The following is a 20,222-nucleotide window of genomic DNA, read 5'->3' as shown; positions in this document are numbered from 1 at the left end:
ATCAGAGTCACAGTCAGTGCTTGAAGTGAGACAGTACTCATCAGTATGCAGTCCTTGCACTTCTACATTTTATTCTTTGGTGTACCGGGACTTTTTCCTCACGCAATGGCACTTCTCACAAGCTGCGTGGACTCTTTTCTGCCATCTCCACCGACGGAGACTGAGTAGCTAAAAGACTGGGGGCCGATACATACACCAACATGTGAACAACATGTGAATGGGGATAGCACTGACAAATGAATGCTGGTAACCCTGGAGTGCAGGCTGAGTGACCTCAGAGACAGCATAGGGCACTCTCTAACTAAAATCAAGAAAGTTCCTAGATTTTTGTAATGGGGATGGTTTAAACATTTTTTAAATCCACTCCACCCTGTCAGCCATTGTGTAGCTAGCTGTATTAGCCTGGTGGTTTGAAATTAGCAGGGGAAAACTGCATCACATGTTGCCTAAGAAACTATAATTCCATCTAATATAAGTCAAACAGATGTATGCAATAGTATAGATACTAAACAAACTATAGTCTTGGTCAAAATCATTTTTTTCTCTATATATTCTGAATTTCTGTATCCAGCCTTGATAACCACCATGCCTTATCAGGGAGGAAGTAGGCCTAGGTACTGAAATGATCTCATGACTCCTATCTCTCCTCTAATTGGTGGAATTGGTGTTGTTTCAACTCTCCCCATGTTACAACCATACCTGGACTTCCCTACAGTAGATATATGAATAATTAATGATAGATAGATGAGATACATGGATAGAACAGTTGCTAGGTCACATTCGCTGTTTGGGGGCGGGGTTTAGCTGATGGTACATTCCCTTTGATCTCTGACGTCAGGTGCCTTCGATGAATTACATTTCTGTCATTGAAACGTCATGAATTCACTCCACAAACACATCCATTCATGTAAGCCAAGCCAATCATCAAATATAATTGATCTTTATCAGTAATAAATAGGCCATTATTATTACCATTATTATTAGGAATGGCATAGACAAAGAGTGTACCGAAAGTTACGGTCGACACGTTTAGTCCACTGATGAAAGATGTGTGCAAACTTTGACAGAGAACAAGTCAGACCACCTCAACACAGGTGAACCTGGCCTTCAATTATTCAGCCAGGAACAAAAACAATGTCTGTCAGGATACTTGTGGAGTAAGTAATAGCTTTGGAAAGCAAGAGGCCATCATTGAACACATGTTAAAAAACATACGGGCCGAGGCCAAAGGCTTAGATTTTCAAATCACCCCAGAAACTTTTAAATACCTCCACAAGTCCGTTTTCAAGGACATGTGCCAGAAGTGGGGCTGTGCAAAGATGATACTGATCTGCATGAATTTAGAAGAATCAGTGGCTGACAAATGCATCGCCTCCTCTTTCAAAGACCACCTGAACAGACCACAAAAGAAGAAGCCTAGTGTCATCTACAGGTTCTTCTGCAAAATGGGCAAAGGCGTCTCCAAGTCCTTCAATGCACCCTCCCTAGAAGTAGGTTTTCGTGTTTTTTAGGCAACATTAGAATACGGAAGCCCTAAGCGGCCATCAATTCAACTATTTTTTTACTCCGTTTTCCCGTGATAACGGGATCATTATCTTGAGATCTCCAGATAAAGAATGTTGTTTTCCTGTACACCAGCTATTTTTTCTTTTTTTACTTCATTTCCCCATTATTCCCAGGCAGAGGAAATTCATCTGCTTCTCATTCAGAGGAATCCATTTAACATTATACATTTCTTGACAGCTATTTTGGAACCTTTGTAATAGCCGTTGGGAAATGTGTGATTGGATTCCCCTGAATCTCTTCATAACAACTTTGTTGAAGAGGATAATAAATAACAAACAAAATAAGAAAAGAAATTATTGAGAGCAGGAGTTAAACCTACAGTCCTTGAATTGCCAGTCCTACACTCTACCAACTGAGCTAACCAGTCACACTGAAAAGCGCAGAGAAATTATCCTAAAGAAACACACCGGCCAACTCCTGTATTCAGCTATGGTTTGTTATCTCGGGAAAACTATCTGTTATCACGGGAAAACAGTCGAGATCACGAGATAATTGTCACACTGCCTGTCTGATCGGCCCGGTTTAGTTTAGGTCTCTGTGAGTTTTGTTTTTTAGTCTGTTCAGTATCTGTTATCTAGTATGTATTTTGAGTTACAGTTAGATTCTTGCCTTGTGTTTTGAAACTTGTTAGTATCTGTCTGTTTTCCCCTGCTGTCTCTGCCTGCCTGTCTGCTGTCTTTATTAGTATCACCTGTTTGTGCTCCCACCCTCCTCATTAGCCAGTGCTTAAATGTGTGTGACTTCTGTTCAGCTGTTGCTGGTTCGTTGTATGTTTGTTCACTGCTGTTTGTCTTGCTTGCTTGCCTGCCTGTTTCTGCCTTGTTTTTGGATTACCCCTTTGTTGAACTCTGGACTCTGCTGTAAATTCTGTGGGCTTAAATAAATACCCAGAAAATGTACCTGTCCTGCGTTTGGGTCCTAAAACCTGTTCCTGCCAGCACACACGACAAATTGTGACAATAATTATTCCATTATGGGAAATTGGACTAAAGAAAATATTTGAATGATTGGCTGCTCAGGGCTTCCGTACAATGGTGCACACTGACTTTAAGAAATTTGTGGATGTAAATATTTATATATTGAAACTGGTGTAAGAAACTCTCAAATTCTGACTTGTAAAACATTTGTTTTTGTGGTGTTATTGATAACAATAAAGCCATTATATTGGAGCAAGTGAGTTCTAGACGGTTAATCTGATAAGTAAAAATGAATAGCTCGATGCAAATGAGTGTTAACATACATATATAATAGTTGCTTAACACCCCAAAACTTAATGTATCTACTAGGCCTAAGTAATATATGTAATGACATCATGTGTATTTGCTGTGACCTTTGCTGGAGAATGGCAATGCAAGGGAAGTAACAGGACCTTGTGAATGATCTCCTTGCCTCACTGTTTATTAAACGCTTCATCTCAACCCACACACAATCCTACAGTAACACAAATGAGTTCTAAGTAAAAAGAACACAGTTCTGGCTGAGCAACAGACCATTTGAACATTGGACTTAAGGCAACCTCAACAAAGAAATAAATGTCAGTAACATCAGTAACAAGCCCATTATATTTTGTCCTGCATTGCTGTATATTTTACAGATATTTACAGCATTTTTATACTAGAGATGTACACACAGGGAACAACAGTTATCCCCTAAAATATTGAGGGCCTCTAATTTTATAAATCTCTTCTGTTATTGGCGACCTGTCCAGGGTGTACCCTGCCTTTCGCCCGATGTCAGCTGGGATTGGCTCCAGCCCCCTGCGACCCTGTACGCAGGATGAGCGGTTGAGGATGGATGGATGGTATCTTCTGTTGGATTAAACTTTACATGACTGCTGTTCTTCTAAATTTAAGACGTCATCTGAAGATTTGTTTTTTAGGAGTTCCACATAGTGAACTGCGACATAGTGAAAACATAGTAAACATCAAATAGTGAAAATCATCCAGAGCCCAAGGTGATGTCTTCATATTTGTTTGCTTTGTTCAACCCTCATTCTGACAGAAAAACAGCGAGAACCATGCGAGGCCAGAAACAAACATTCCACTATTGCTTTATAACACACTTGACTTTATAACAATTGATGATCAATTGTTGTTTATTAGCTTTTAAATTATATTCTGTATGTATAAAGACTTTTCATGCACTTTCTTATTCACTGTCAGCCACTCTATGCATCTAAAGAGCATCTGTTCATTCTGCACATATTGGATGTAACAAGATGTTTATTGGCTTTGTGTAAGTATTACTAAAAACAAATACTTAGATCTTTAATGGCGTTCAATGAGGTCAAATGTTGCTCTGCCAAGTCAGACAACATCCACACAACAAAAAATTATTTTAGTAATTTATTTGGCTGTAGGCGGAAGTAGACATGAGGGCAACACAGCACACATGAGTCAATGCAATTTCTGGATAGAGACAGCTGAGACGAGGAGTTTAAGAAATAGGAAAGAGGATGGCTAGATTCATTTCAATTGGGCTTTGTTGGCATGGGAAACAGACATTTACATTGCCAAAGTGTTAATTAAAAACATACATAAACAGATGGATGGCATTCCATTCATAGAAGATCCCAAAGACTGTTTTATAGGCTGCCTTTATATTTGCAGTAGGTGATGCAACACCGAAAAACGGGATTGACTTACCAAGTTGATGGCCAGTGTCGTGTGACCGCCTAGCGTGATCGCACTTTTTAGGGTTAATGAAAACATATCCTGGGTCTGCTGAACTTGCTTCATAGTGTAGGCCCAATGTTTAGATGGCTGGACATCAGCATCAGTGACAATCTGGCAAAGAGTGGGTGGAAATCGGCTGGTAAATATTCTGGCAGGCTGATTAGGGAAGTGAGAAGCAGTGGGCGGCGAAGGTCAGGTGATGGAAAGGGGATACTGCTGTCACTGTTTACCCATGACTCCAGCTATGTTTTTGGGTATCTAATCTAATCATCAAGCCACCTGCGCAAATACTCATGGTCTCCTGTCATTCATCGCCAGATTGTGCAGACTGCTTAGTGGTAACTCAACTCTAGGCCAAAGAACTTTGCTTAAAGAAACCTCTTGTGTTTTTGTCTTAGTATTTTACTAAAGTAAGTTTTTCCTTGTGCTTCAGAGCTCTGGTGCTAGTGTCTCCTGCACTATTCAGCTCTGCTTCAAACCAGACCACTATCATTCAGCTATCATCTCCACTCATCTGCCTTCCTGCCACCATCTTTTTGTTATTAAAATACTTTTTATCTGAACATCCACCTGCGAGTTTTTGTCTGCCATTGGGTCCGCTAAAACAAAACAACTGCAGAGAAGGAGGGAGTGGCTGGACCTGAAATAGGACTGGGACAGGTGGGAAATTCTGAAGACACCTGGTAAATGGATGGAGAATGGCAATGCAAGGGGTTGGGAAGAGAGAGGACTGAGGAAGACTTTGTGAATGATCTCATTACCTCACTGTTTGTTAAACACCGCATTTCAATCCTTGCAAGTCATTGACCGATGACTTATGAGCGCTGTGCTGACCCTACATGTACTCACTCCAACAGTAACATGAATGAATTCTGAGTAGAAAGAGTAAAGTTCGGTTTCGCAGGAAACGACAGTAATCACCTCAACTACTGAGGGCCTCTGATTGCTCAACCAAGGCAGGTGACACGGTTCAAAAAATAAGTTTTTTGTTTTTCTCGTTCATTGATTAAAGGAGTGAGTACATATGGGGACAACACGGCAAACATAGGTCATGGGTCGATACACTGAGCTGAAATGAGGAGTATAAGAAACGGTGAGGCATGGGGATAGCTATACTTCACACTCTCAGAACATCAGAGACGGCTGGGCAGAAATACTGATAGGATGGAGAAAGCAATGATCCTTGTTTGTGTGCTGGTCCTTGGGTGGACCTGGACCCTGCAGGGGGTCCCTGCACCGGGGGACATTGATCAGGTGAGTGACTGAGCCCTCATGTTTGTTCCAAAATGGACTTTCTTGTTGACTATATACATGTTATTTTTTTCCTTCATGGTTTCTTGTAAGACTGCCATACTGGATACTGGAAAAACTATTAATTTATAGGTTCATGCCACATGTCGGTTTTAATACTGTGATTTTTATGTAACCTTTTAATGGTGATGCTGATGAAATGTGAATAAATTGGGACAGGACAAAAAGGAAAAGAACATCTTTGATTTAATGCTGTGGATAGGAAGATAATAATATCACAGAATGCAACTGAGCTTCAGTGAAATGCTGGAATAATCTATTACAGAAACTGTGGTGTTGTCAAGCAAACAGAAAATGTGTTTAACTTAATTGTGAAACCAGTTCAAGTGAATTTTATGTGGAAAATTTGGAATATGAGGTTTAAAGTGTGATTGTATCTGAGTCTGTCTGGGGTTGTAATACATCAGGTGGCTCCTGCAGTCGTGGAGGATCGTAGTGTTAATTCTCTGTTCAACAGAACAGGTAAGAGATTAACTTACTCAGGAAGAGTAACTGCACACCATGGTACATTTATATTTAGTTGTGCAATGATGATGATGATGAATGTGTTCTGAATTGAAGAGAGATCCTGATTCTGACGTTGATCAAAGCAGCAATACTAGTGGCATGTTTTAGAGTCAAGTCCTAACTAATGATCATCTTCCTTCGTTGTGCTATTCTCTCTCTCTGTGTTTCTGTAGAGGTCTGTGAAGCAGCACCGGAAAAAGGGCTTTGTTTGGCGTATATACCGCGTTACTTCTACAACTCCTCCTCAATGAGCTGTGAGGTCTTTATCTATGGAGGGTGTCGGGGAAACCTGAACAACTTTGAAAATGAGACACAGTGCATGCAGAGATGTCAGACCGAAGGTGAGGAGTGAAACACAAAACACAATATGTTTCACATGTCTTGGAGCGCTGCGATTGGCTCCTTCATAGCTGACACATGCAGTGCCATTAATCCCCTTATTTACATCAACATTACATTCTGAATTTCTACAGAGAATTAAATTTACTAGGAGAAATTGTTTCTGTCCACAACTTAAATGTATTTACTAAGCAGACAACCATTTAATACAATAATTAAAAAATTACTGTAAGGGTAATATAACGTTACTTAGACCAGCCGCCAGAGCCGATCCTCACCTTGCTGGGGCCCCAATCAAAACTCTGCTAAGGGTACCTCCTACCTGACCTGTGAACCATGTAAACCATTTACCATTGTCACACCTGCAACCCCAGACTCCCACCACAATCCTCCACCTTTAAAACAGTTTGCTCCATCTGTTGGTCTAAGAACATCTCTGTTATCATCTAACATCTACTAAACTTGGGCATAGCATGTGTAAATTATACATAATGATACTATTGATTTTATGAGCTGCATCAAGCCCATTCAAGCTGGCTCCCCCCAGATTCTATTTTACACATTTAAAAAATTACTATTCATACTGTGGATTGAATGATACCCCACATCCTCTCTCTGAACCACTCAGGTTGGAGGTGCAGGTGGAGGAACAAGTCGAGAGCTTTAAATCACCACCTGTTCCTTACACAACATGTAGATGGGGTTTACAAAAAAGACCCTCCTTCTGAAGAGGCTGAAAGGTTTTAATGTCAGACAGGATAATTTAACAACAGTATACACTTGATGAATCAGTTCTCACATTCAACATTGCATCCTGGTACAACATCCTCAGAAAAAGCAGGATTCATCAAACATACAACAAAAATCACCAGCACCACTCAAATCCAACTTTCAGACCTTTACAGCCACGCCGTTAAAAGAAAGGCAGACTCAATCACTAAGGACCCTTCACTCAATGTCAGCTACTCCTACTGGGCCGCCGCCTCAGGGCACCTCTGGCTAAAAAGAGAACTCACAAAAACAATTTTATTTCCAATGGAATATTTATTTTTAACAAGGCCAAACAGACTGCCACTACTTGTTAATGCAGCTTTGCACACCTGCTCCTATTTATTACTGGAAGTGGTTGTGTTGTAATTCAGTTTTAATATAATTTTATGTCAGTCTTTCATGGGTGTATGTTTTTATGTTGTATGTGAGCCCCAAACCTAAGACAATTTTCTATCATATTGTGATAGACAATAAAGTTTTTGAAATAGAATTGATAGAAGTTGTCTTGTTATAAAATTATGTGTGCCTAAAAGTGGGTTTCATTTTGCGCACATTTACATGAACGCTTCTTTACACGTGACTCAATTATCTTTTCTGAGCTACAGTTTACAAGCACTTTTGCCTGTTGGCATTTATGATTCAAGCGTAATAAATTGCTGTATTTCACTCTCACTTTTGTCAGACATAAAATCACTGAGCCCTACAAGTAGCTGGCAAGCAAGCAAGACACAGACAGACCAAGAGATGCACAGCAGGCTAGCACACTAACTTAACCATACTGTTATTTACTGACATCAAACTTGGAGAGGAGAGAACACAAATTTACATTTACGTTGTATTTACCCCATTGATGCCATACGTACTGTTACCTCTTGCTAGTATTTATTGCTGCCCTTACTAGTATGTATTGTCAGTTGTCAATCTCGTGCTGTATTGATGCTTTGTTGATGCTTGTATGTTGTTCCTCAAATGTAAGTTGCTTTGCATAAAAGCGTCTGCCAAATGAGAAATGTAAAAGTAAATGTACATGTGTCCATGCAAATTTACAGCAAATCCCCACCCAGATATTATAAAAGCATTTGATGTCTTTTTGCTCTTTTAACAGGAACAGGACAAACAAGACAAACTGGAAAAGTATGATTTCCCTTTGATTTAATGCTGCAGACACTTAAAAAAAACAACAAAGTTTTGGCTCACTTATTAAAATGTGTCAGTGGAGAGCTGACACAGAAATGTGGTGCTGTCAACCAAACTGATAACGTATTTAACTTAATCTCTATCTTAATCTTAATCTTTAAGGTCTGTGAAGCAGCACCAGAAACAGGTCCATGTAAGGCATTTGTTCAACGTCACTTCTATAACTCCTCCTCAATGAGCTGCGAGGTCTTCATCTATGGAGGATGTGGGGGCAACCTGAACAACTTTAAAAATGAGGAAGAGTGTATGCAGAAATGTCAGACTTAAGGTGAAGAGTGACATACAAAACACAACATGTTTTTGACACATCTTGGAGTGCTGGAGTTGTCTCATGTTGCTTTTAAAACTCATGAAGGTTTTGACTGCCTGAGCTCCTTTAAAGCTGTCAAATGCTGCTGATTGTCACTAGACATGTGATACACCATGTGTCCGTGCACATTTACAGCAAATGCCCACCCAGATATGATAAAAGCATTCAATTTCTTTTTGCTCTTTTAACAGGAACAGGACAAACAGGACAAGATGACTGATTGATGATTTTGTGTCGACATTCACAGAATATGTGAAATTATATCACAACAGGTCACCAATAAAACTTACTACTCCATTTGGCTGGTGTTTGTTATTTATTGTTTATTATTTTTTAGATAGATATGGTGTCCTGACAAATTTTGACAGTGAAATGAGTCATTTCACGAGGGCTATGATGCTCAAAAAATTGCATCCACCTTTTTATAGCCACATCTTTCACAATGTAAGTCTCTGGGAAATCTCTGCTTTGGCCACTATAAAGGTGGCTTCAAAGTATGGAAATGCAATGCTACCAAGCCGACCAATCACAGTTCTTGCGGTCTGCATCGCTGCAACCTGTAGTTATATCTTTAGGGAGGTACACATCAGGCTAGATTCAACGTAGATTTGAAGTATAAATTTGTATAAGTTTAAAAAGTATAAGTTTCGGCTAATCCAAAAATGGGCAAAGAGGTTATCTGGACCAGGCTGTAAACATGTTTGTCTGCTGTAAAGTCGGGGATTTTAACATCGGGGTCTGTGGAGATTGACTCGCTTTTGGAGCCAGCCTTAAGTGGCCATTTGAGGAACAGCAGTTTTTGGCACTGTATTTTTCAGCCGCAGAGGTTGATTGGGAGGTTCCTGCTTGGTGCTGGTTTTGAATTTCAAGCTGGATCTGCAGCATTCACCAGGGTTGTGGACAGCATTGATAGCTGTCATAAGAATCAAGCCCCCAAGAACAGACGCTCAGTTCTGTTTCAATTGGAAATTGTTTGATTCTGTTTAGATGCACGCAGTGTGTGACCACCAGAGTCAGTTTCTAGACATATTTCTTGCCTACCCAGGCTCAGTCTATGATGCCAGAGTTCATAAAAATATCACTTTGTATGTTCAATGACTTCAGAAGTGTGTCAGGTTAATGTGAACTGACACTGTTGATACACAGAGTACTGTTCATTGTTATGGAGAAGATAATAAGAAGATAAGAAGACTTGTAGATAATCAATGTCTTTTCTCAATTAAACTGTCATGTACAGTAAGGAATATGAGCAGTCATATAGATTTTTTTTATTAAGACTCATTGCACAATATCAAAATGAAAAGATACAACAAGCTGTGGGTCATTTTATAACTTTCAAATTCAGCACATTTCTTCTAACGATAAACAAACTTTAAACAGTTTCAATTTACATACAAGACTGAGCAATGGCGGCACAGTGGTGCAGTGGTTAGCCCTGTCGCCTCACAGCAAGAAGGTCTGGGGTTTGGCCCTTGGTCGTCCCAGGCCTTTCTGTGTGGAGTTTGAATGTTCACCCTGTATCTGCGTGGGTTCTCTCCAGGTGCTCCGGCTTCCTCCCACCATCCAAAGACATGCAGGCTAGATTAATTGTTGACTCCAAAAATTGCCCTTATGTATGAATGTGTGTGACTGTTCGGGTCTGTGTGCCCTGCAATTGACTGGCGACCTGTTCAGGGTGTAACCCCGCCTCTCGCCCAATGCCACCTGGGATTGGCAGAGATGCTCACAAGTCTTTGAGTAAGATTCCAAGTCAAATCTCAAGTCTCTTGTGGTTATTACGAATGCTGTATCACCTGCTGCGTTCAATCCAGGTTGCTAATAAAACTGCATGGCTATAAGGAATTCTGTAACTGTAACCTGTTTTTCATTTACAGAGCACAACCATGTAGCCCAATGTACAATGTGTCTACAATTATTGACAGCTTATAAACTACTGTAAGTCAACACACTCCCCAGACTCTCAAACCCAGTGTAAGTTATAACTAAATAAAACTGTAAAGTTACATAGTCAACAATAAAGCTGTAACCTGTTTTTAACTTACAGAGTACAACCTGTGCAATACAGTTTGTTACGAGGGTGGTGTGGTGTGTGGGGACAGAGAGGACCCAAACACAGCACTCTGAGCGAAGGAAATAGGGAAAAAGGGGGTTGAGGGACTGGAGCGGAGGGAGAGGAGGATGCCGGGGAAACACTGGCACAGGGAAACCGACGGGACGGGAACCAGGGAACACTGGGGCCGAGGAAGGGAGGACGCAAGGGAGAACTGGGAGGACGCCGTGGGGGAAGCCCGAAGAGGAGAGGTCCGGAGGACGAACCCCGCCGACTGAACGGAGGACAAGGGTGAGTGAACCTGGGAGGGAAACAGACGGAGAGACTGGGTTAGAGATAACGGAGACTAAGCACAGGGAAAATGTGGGAAAACAAGAAACATGACAGCCTGAACACAGAGGTGGACTACTGGCAGGTGTGGCAGGCTGACGAGGTGCAGGTGCACAACCATAATGTGCAATGCAATCAATGACAGCTTAAACTACTTTAAGTCAACAATCCACTAGAGTCTCAAACCAGTGTAACGTTATAAGTAAATAAAACTGTAAGGCTACATGATCAACAATAAACCTGTAACCTCTTTCCAGCCAACGGCAATAATTATCGTGATGGCAGCCAGCGGGACGTAAATAATTACGTTAATCGACCACCATAAGTTTGGCAAGTAAACAAACGCTCATTCATCTTTTCATAACGAACAACAGACAGAGTAAACCTCTCGTAGGTCGTAGCTGAAGCAAGAAGCAAGCTAACGTTAGATGGATTGGCTCCAGCCCCCAGATTATTGTGACATTTCAGTGTATCTATGGATGCCAGGAAGCGACCCGGTCCGTGTACCTTTTGATAGTTTGTTTTTTCGTTTGAACCACTAAACGAGAAAAACATCTTTTTTTCGTTTGTCGTTTTAAACCAGAAACGAAGAAACGCAAAAAAAGAGGTGACCCGGAAGTAATGGCAAACATATTAAAATAAAAGCCAAGCTTGTAGAACGGCCAGATCCGTAACATTATGCAGCACTAACGTTATACCAGGCTGATGTTAGATGAAAATAAATGCACTATATTATTGTGCATTTATTCATGTAAACAGCAAGAGTCACGTTTTTTAAACACATTGTTTGGTGCAGTACAGTTGGTAGGCTAATATAGGTTAACCTAAGAAATGATTGTGTATGCAGAGTTGTTACTGTCAGCGCTATGTTTTTAATATTAATCCATACAAGTCTTTCCATACAACATTTATTCAACATATATAGCACATACATGCGTTCAAAGGCATTGAATGTACAATATGGCTGCAGAACATTGACTGTGAAGCCATGAGGTAAGAACATTTTACGAGGTCCTCAAAAGAAAGTCCAAAAACATAATTACATTATTAAAAACAGGCTGTCAACGCTGAGAATGTCTTCTCAGGACGTCAGTCAGGCCTCTGAGGCCACATTTAAAATGTTCTGGCTGATATTGTACAACTGTATGCTAACAAATACAAACAAAAGTTAAAATTCAAAAAAAGACTACTTTGGCTTTTCAGTTGAACTTTGACCTGAACAAGCAGTTCTTCCCTCCTATGTTTTATGAGAGCAGCTCCTCCCCCTATGAGTAAACACAAATTGGCATTTATGTATATATTATTAAAAAAACACATAGGCCTAGATGAGGAAAACCTTTAAAAGTTGAAGCTAACTGTGCAGAAAAGCTGCCAGCCAGAGGACCTCCTGAGCCTCAGCAAGTACAGTATGCCCGCACCTACAAAGTCAGCACTGTGGCCCTAATTGTTGATCAGGTGAACACTGGGTGGTCAGACTTTCTTTCAATAACAGATGTGGAGTCTGTGGTCGACACTATTAGAAATTAAGAAGAATTAAGAAAGCCACATGCCATGGTAGTTGCGCTCTTTAATAGTTTTTTGCTTGAAATGAAAAGATTTAAGCATACTGTTGTACAATATCAGCCAGAACATTTTAAATATGGCCTCACACACCTGACTGACGTCCTGAGAAGAAATTCTCAGCATTGGCAGCCTTTTCTTTTATAATTTCATTATGTTTTTGGACTTTCTACAGGCCTGCTGCTATTGAGAACCTCATAAGATAAATGTTGTATGGAAAAACTTGTATGGATTCTCTTCACTTGCATGACACACAGGACATTTCTGAGGTGAGTTTGTTGTCAGAGCTGCTGAGAAGCTGACAACAGTGTTACAACCAGGTTAGAACAGAAGGGCATGCAGGTTTAACTTTGGGCTGAGGGTGAATGATGAAGATGATAACTAGGCTGCAAATAAAACATAAATATCACAAACCAAATGAAATGAACAACAATAAATCCATCTATATCAGTAATCTGGTTTCAAAACGTTTAATAGACACAGGACAGGCCTTCCTTTTAAATACTGCCACCTGCTGGTAGAAAGGGGAAACAGCTTGGTTCATTACAGTGGAAACCACATTAAATATTTATTTAATATAAAAAATATAGCGCTGACAGTAACAACTCTGCATACACAATCATTTCTTAGGTTAACCTATATTAGCCTACCAACTCTACTGCACCAAACAATGTGTTCAAAAAACGTGACTCTTGCTGTGAATAAAAACACAATATTATAGTTCATGTAAGCAGCTACTGTTGCTAACGTATTTCTCTCGGTCCAGGTTTATTTTATTTATTTATTTTCATCAAACATCACCCTGGTATAATGTTAGTGCTGCATAATGTTACAGATCTGACCGTTCTACAAGCTTGGCTTTTATTTTAATATCTGTACTCTGACTTCCGGGTCACCTGGCTCACCGGTCTTTCTTTTCTTAACGTCTATCTTCAAACGGAGAAATAAAAATAGGGATTTCAAAAAACCAAAATCGGACCATTATTTGAATTTGGTTTAGTCGTTTTTGGATTTAGAAACCAAAAACGGGAGAACGGCTCTTTTTTCCCGTTTCTTCGTTTTTGCTTTAAAACGACAAACGAAAAAAAAGGTGGTTTTCTCGTTTATTCGTTTTATTGGTTCAAACGAAAAAACAAACTATCAGAACGTACACGGACCCAACTGCATCAGCAGAAACTAATGGGAATCAATAACAAGAATAAGAATACAATAAGAAACAAGAATAATAATAATAACAGTAACAACACTGGACAAACAGCGTAACTTGTTTTATTGGTGTTGGAATATAACTTGACATATTTTCTTTCATGTTGCATCTCTGTATGAGTTCAGATGAGCAGCGACGTTTCCTCACGTCGCTCAATTTGCTTTCAGGAGCTCTCCATCTGTCAAAAAGCAAAACTACATTTAATGTTTTTATTATGTGGGTGGCAATTTGTTTTTTTTTTTGTGTTGCATTTGCATGAATAGACACAAGCTATACAGGCAGTTTTCCTTGTGGTGTTTATTAGGTATCGGTATATGTCGGTGTGCAGAATTCTCTGTCTTTAACAGGTGAGGCCGTGGGTTTGCTTTTGACTGGGTCATCTAGATGTGTCTGTGTTTATGTTTGCCTTCTGTTAGCGTTTCTGCAGTTCTTTATCTTTATCTCCTTTAGTATCTCACCATCATTCACCACACCGCAGTACTCCTCACACTCGGCCTTGCTGTAGAACTTGTTGGCATTGGCCTGACAGAAGCCCTGTTTGTAGGGCACACACAGACCGACGCTGGAGTCAAACGCCCAGATGGGAGGCTGGCCTGTGCAGGGTTCCGCTGCCATTGGCAGACGGCACACAGCTGGGAAGACACAACAGAGGAGTGCTGATATTTACATGTATTTGCAGGGTTTTATTTTAAAATGTTTCACATCTCACAACTGAGCATCATAACAGGCAATATTACTTAATTCTGGTATACACATGGGAAACTCAATACCCTTCTTCAGGCTTGACAGGGAACCTGTTGAACACAATCAACAGTATTTGATTGTGGGAAGCCAGTGGGGGTTCATATCCCTGTTGCTGCACCAGCAACTTTTGCTGGTTGGTAAAAAGATGTAGTTGCTGAATGTGTTTTGAAATATTTGGAGTACTACTAACCCAAACAGCAGTTAGTAGTACATGGCGAAACGGCCATTCACAATTTGGAAGAAATTATGGAAACAAAACAAAATATTGGATTAACACAGAATGAACTGGCAATTGGCAAAAATATTGATGCTGCCTGTATAATTGCAGATGTTGTGTTCCTCACCTTCTGTGCGACATCTCTGCAGACACTCTCTCTCATTTTCAAAGTTGTTCTGGTTGCCCAAACACCCTCCATACTTGAAGAGTTCGCAGCTCATTGAGGAGGAGTTGTAGAAGTAACGCTGGATCAGCCCAAAACATGGTCCTGTATCTGGTGCTGCTTTACAGGCCACTGCGACAAGAGAGAGATGGTACAAGTCAGGATAGATTGCAGTTGCAACACCAGATTTAGGATCTCTTATTCTTCCATTCAACACACATTCATGAAAGTGAATGCTGTACAGTAATATCTAAGTGTATCAGGGCATGTCGTTGTTAAAAGGAGTAAGCTGATCACTTACCGCTTCCATTGAAAAGAGGTGAATCATCACCAGAACCCTCCACGTCTGCAGAAGCCAACGTAGGCAACACACTTCTCCTCACCCGCTGTACACAGCCACATTCAGACTCAGTTAGAAACACAAAGTCAGCTGAACCCCAAATATTACAAACAACATTAAATGTATTGTCCACATTAAAGCATTAATAATTTTACACTTTTTAAAAATAATGATTACTTTAACTTATTACATGTACAGTGTGTACATGCTGGTGCTAATGCATATGTAGTTTTACTTGAGAAAAATCCATAGTCTCTATTTTTTGTTTTAATATTATGCTTAAACATAATACTTCTTCCACCACATTTACACCGTTCTGCTGTTACATTATTTCACTCTTCTACTGCGAGCACAGCAGAGGTTTGTCTCGATTGTTTTGTACATTTAAAAAGGCAGATTTTATGTTCCCAGGAAATCATTTAATTTTCTCAATTTTTACAGTCAGCAAAATATTGGAAGTACTGAATGTTATTTGAGGCATCCTTATATAAATGCACTGCTGCTACTACTGTTACCAAGGGATTTATGAGATATTCCTTTGAGTTAAAGCAGAGTGGATTTAAATCACTCGACAATAAGAATAAAATATGCTAATATTGTATTGAAGAGACTTTTTTCCTTCATCTTAGAATTATTAAATGTATTCTGAGCACCTGAGGCTCAGGTTGAGCTGACGGCTCTACCACCTGCCCAGGAACACAGTCACCTGCAAAGAGATTAAATGAAGCATAAAGACAGCCATTCATTTTATAGCTAAATAATTGATGTATTCAAGTGTCTTATTGCATTTGTATTGTGTTTATGTTTTATATTTGAAGAATTTCCTCTTGCAGGAAAATAAAGAACTGAACTGTTTCGTGAAGAGTGATCTCTCTCTCTCCATGTACCTTCATTGCTCATTTACATATGGCCTTAATTTTTCACATTTAAAGGTTAGTGCAGTAAGCGGTAATCTGCGTCTCTGTGTTGTACCTTTGTTTTGCTTAATGATAATAGTGTCATCACTCATTCCCTGTTGTCTGACCAGTGTTTTGAAGTCGTCCAGCACAGTGGCTCTCACGGTCATAGTTCGACCTGAAGAGGACAGAGTCATTTAGACCAAACAGATGTAAACTAAAACCTAAACATAGTATGTAGGGTTTGAGGTATAACGAGGTGTTCAGACTCACCTCATGATCACTTGGCACTTCATAAAAAATTATTTATTCAGTTTGATTTAAATGAATCCATGACCAATACGATGGTCTATCGTAACATAAATGTGGGGGGAAATCCTACTACTTGAATTAAATAAATTAAATATAATACTTCAGATTTTTTTAATTACACAGGCTACTGAAACAAACAAAATATGGTTGTTATGTTTACTTTTTTGGTTTATTCAACAGAATTAAATCTGAAATGAAGCTCAAAACTCACATAGAAAACATCACTCAACCAATGTTTTGCTCTTTCTACGAGCAAAATATGACAATAAATAAAAATCTGAATAAATTGGATACTGTTCCAGTGCATCTATAGAAAGTGTTTACTCACTGTAAAGCTTAAGTGAGGTGCTTTTCTCCCCTTGTGATTTCTGTTTGCTCATAATCACTATCGCATACTCGTTGTAGTTCGTGTGAACCACATAGGCATCCACGTCTGCCCTCCACCCTGTGGAAAGGACAGGGAGAGAGATAATAAAACATTCATGGACGACATAAACTGAAAAGAGAGCTGTGTCACTGTAAGATTATACAGAGGGAGAAAAAAAGAGAGAGAGAGACGTACTTGCAATATGGTAGGAGAATCGTCCTGGTGTGGTGGTCAGCTCATAGTCCCCAGACATCTCCTTACATGCTCCATGTCTGCACGTACACAGAAGAAATTACGTAGTAGTGGAACAAACCATGTGTGACAGGTTGTATCTGTGTGTTCACATGTACTGCAGCAGGCACTTAATTTGATTGGGTTTTAGTTAAGTGAAAGTAGCAATACCTTTATACCTGAGTAAAAATACTTAAAATATACTTAAAGTACCAACAGTGCAGGTAATACGTGGGTGGATTATAAATAGTAATGTATTCATGTTTAAGCGCTAACGTTGCAGCTGTTAAAGGTGGAGCTCATTCTAAACAATGTATACACTGTCAGGTAGCTTTATCTATAACATTCGTTCATAATTTATTAGTTCGTTATATTTTGCGTTACAGTTTTTTTTCAGTTGCTAACCTGCACTGGTCAAAACTGAAGTCACATTGTCAAAACTCTTCACACAGTCAGCTAAACAGAAGTGTATGTGGACCAAACTGTAAATCGTTGTTCATTGCTTTCACACAAAATGCATTCAATGACCACTTTCTCCAAAATCCATGAACTCTTTTCCCATTACTACTTCACCACCTGCAAAACGCTGTATATCTGCAGCACATTTTTCAAATGCTAACACACTTTGTGCACAACTGTTAAAAACACATTCAAAACAGAATCCTGCATTTCTGGAGTAATCAGACTGAAATATATAGAACAGCAGAATAGCAGCGAACATTTTATGCTTACGTCTATCTGCATAGAGGAATGTGTGTAGTGTTTTGAATGTGGATTTATTGTAAAACTCCAAGCTGCGTGTAAAGCAGGAATGTGCTTGTATTTTAGCAGAATTGGTTCAGGGTGTTAGTACATCAATTACAGGCTGTGGTCACTGGGTCTCAGGTCCCAGTGTTAACTATGTAAACAACTGAAAAAAAGTGTATTGCAGAAGTTTGTTGATTAAATATTCATGCCCCCCCCTCCCGATATCTTAGTAACTGAATAAATATTTATAATTGATGAGAAAGTATTTATAACTTTTATAAAGATGTATTTTGATAGATATTTGTGCATTGGTGTGTTTGTGTGTCAAAATATGATGCATGCACTTTTTACAAACCTGAGTACAGTTCGAGTCATCTTGAGTTTGCCTTCAGTGGTGCCTCTCTGCAGTACCAGTTTACCGATGGCTGCATCTCCCCTGTGACTTTGAATATGGCGACATGTACTTGCCACGGCAACGTCATACCATGTTCCTAGAAACTGTCACAAAGAGATCCCATAATATATTTACATTTTACTAACATTAATACACACAAAACCTATAATAGAAGTACATATTACTGTTGTTTCAGTATGCCAGGCTAACAACATAACTTTTTAGTCCATAATGAAAAATTTAAATATTGTAAAAATAATTTGTTCAGGACTGCTACTATCAGTAATGCATATGGCTCATTATAGTCTTCCTAATGGAAACCATCTTGAGGTATTGTTAGATTAGATTAGAGCAACAATATCAGTCAAAATATTCCAAGATTTTGAATCTTTTAATACCATATTTGTTGACATCAAGGCCTTTTAAGAGCTCACTAGAATATATTTCACAATTAAAAAGCATCTTGCCATTGCTGTGGCACAAAATCTTACTTCACCCAGACAGTGTTAAACTTACTAATGTGTATTTAATGTACTTGTCTTTTCGTGTATTACTAACCTCAAGCTCCCTTAACATTTTTAACATTTAATGCATGAAGATCCTAAGGTGCCCTAGGTGTCATTTACACTGGGGATGCTGGGGACATGTCCCCACCACTTTTTGAAATGGCTGATTTTGTGCCCACCACTCTTTTAAAACATAATTAATTAAAAAACTGTTCTGAATATATAGCTTGCAGTTAAATAACAAATGAAAATGCCTAAGCTAAAAAAAAACAAGCTACGGATTATAAAATGATCCAAAAACATAAATGCACCAATCAGTAACTTTAATAACTTCTTGACACAGTTTCTTTTTGGCCAAGTATTCAGTTCTCTCCCTTTGAACATGACAAAAGAGGAGTGAAGACTAAATGATGCCTTCATACGTGTTGCCTCAGCAGGGCTGATATTACATGAGAAAAGTTGATCTACAGGAGAAACAGATCTGAAAGCAACACAGAGTGACTGAAAGCTGCACTGCATTATATTCTGTTTTATTTACATATTTTGAAATGTCACCAGCCACCAGAATTTTGTGTTTTCTTTTACATAAATAAAAACATTTCCTCCATAAATTGGTGCAGGAAATGAAGCGTTTAAATATCAAAATTTCCTAGGGGAGGTCCCCCCCAGACCTTACACTCGTATATCTCAGCATTGAGGCTATCTTTAAAACACTTTTTAAGGATCTTTTTGTCTCGTGAACCTAACATTGCATATCGTGATGTCTCTTCACACCCCTAATCTGAGCCCCTATGTCCCCACCACTATTCAACACAAAGTGATGCCCTCGTAAGAGGCTTTATCCTATATTCAATATATGTATTTTTTTTGTCATTAACATATGAAGTGCATTTCTGCACCTCTGGCTTTTACCTTTTCATACTGAGTGTATAAATTTAAAACAACAGAATATTATACATAAATGAGGAGAAATAACATGCAAGACTGCAGAACTCATTCACCTGGGCCAGATCAAAGTTCTCCTGCGTGGAGTAGAGAGGATCTGGGAGTACAGGGAGCCCCTGGAGGGTCCAGGTCCAACCCAGGACCAGCAAGGAAACCAGAATCACTGCTTTCTGCATCCTATCTGCCTGTCTGTCCACCAGTCTCTGGGAGGACTGAAGTCTGAGACAGTGAATCCCAGGAAAAGACCTCTCAACTCTTCAAAGCGGGACAGGGCATTGACCTGTGTTTTGTGTGCAATGGCCCCGGCATTATGCTCACTCCCACAGCACACAAGTGAAAAACAAACAAGTGAAAGAGCAAAGTTCTGCTTCACTGTGTCCTGATTTGTGCTCTGAATTGCCTGGGCAGCTGACCACTGGACTTCAGAGTTTTGGCAACATCAACAAATCAATACATGTCATGATCTGAGAGACGAACGACCAACAGCTTCATGAGATTTTATCCTATATTGTGTATCTGTTGAAAGAGTAGTAATGC

General features: G+C 39.5%; 1 protein-coding gene across 1 annotated transcript; it reads right to left on the bottom strand.

Moving 5' to 3' along the window:
* Nucleotides 1–13,869: 13,869 nt before the first annotated feature.
* LOC123981311 (protein AMBP-like) lies at nucleotides 13,870–19,920 on the bottom strand. The gene is made up of 10 exons (XM_046066011.1): nucleotides 19,742–19,920; nucleotides 18,196–18,338; nucleotides 17,058–17,134; nucleotides 16,824–16,940; nucleotides 16,260–16,361; nucleotides 15,941–15,993; nucleotides 15,249–15,333; nucleotides 14,912–15,079; nucleotides 14,282–14,455; nucleotides 13,870–14,001 (listed from the first exon to the last, which is right to left on the bottom strand). Exons 1-10 carry the CDS (start codon nucleotides 19,859–19,861, stop codon nucleotides 13,976–13,978), a joined length of 1,065 nt encoding a protein of 354 aa, XP_045921967.1. The 5' UTR covers nucleotides 19,862–19,920; the 3' UTR covers nucleotides 13,870–13,975.
* Between the last annotated feature and the right edge of the window lie 302 nt (nucleotides 19,921–20,222).

The sequence above is a fragment of the Micropterus dolomieu genome, linkage group LG13, assembly GCF_021292245.1.
Source record: "Micropterus dolomieu isolate WLL.071019.BEF.003 ecotype Adirondacks linkage group LG13, ASM2129224v1, whole genome shotgun sequence".
In the NCBI taxonomy this organism is placed as follows: domain Eukaryota; kingdom Metazoa; phylum Chordata; class Actinopteri; order Centrarchiformes; family Centrarchidae; genus Micropterus; species Micropterus dolomieu.
This window is presented reverse-complemented; position numbering and strand designations above follow the sequence as displayed.

Excerpts from the sequence above, each read along its gene's own strand:
- LOC123981311 (XM_046066011.1), bottom strand. The coding sequence starts at position 19,861 with ATGCAGAAAGCAGTGATTCTGGTTTCCTTGCTGGTCCTGGGTTGGACC. Across the intron at positions 16,941-17,057 it reads ATTCTCCTACCATATTGCAA|GGTGGAGGGCAGACGTGGAT; the intron begins GTACGTCTCTCT and ends TCCTTTCCACAG. Across the intron at positions 15,994-16,259 it reads TATCATTAAGCAAAACAAAG|GTGACTGTGTTCCTGGGCAG; the intron begins GTACAACACAGA and ends ATCTCTTTGCAG.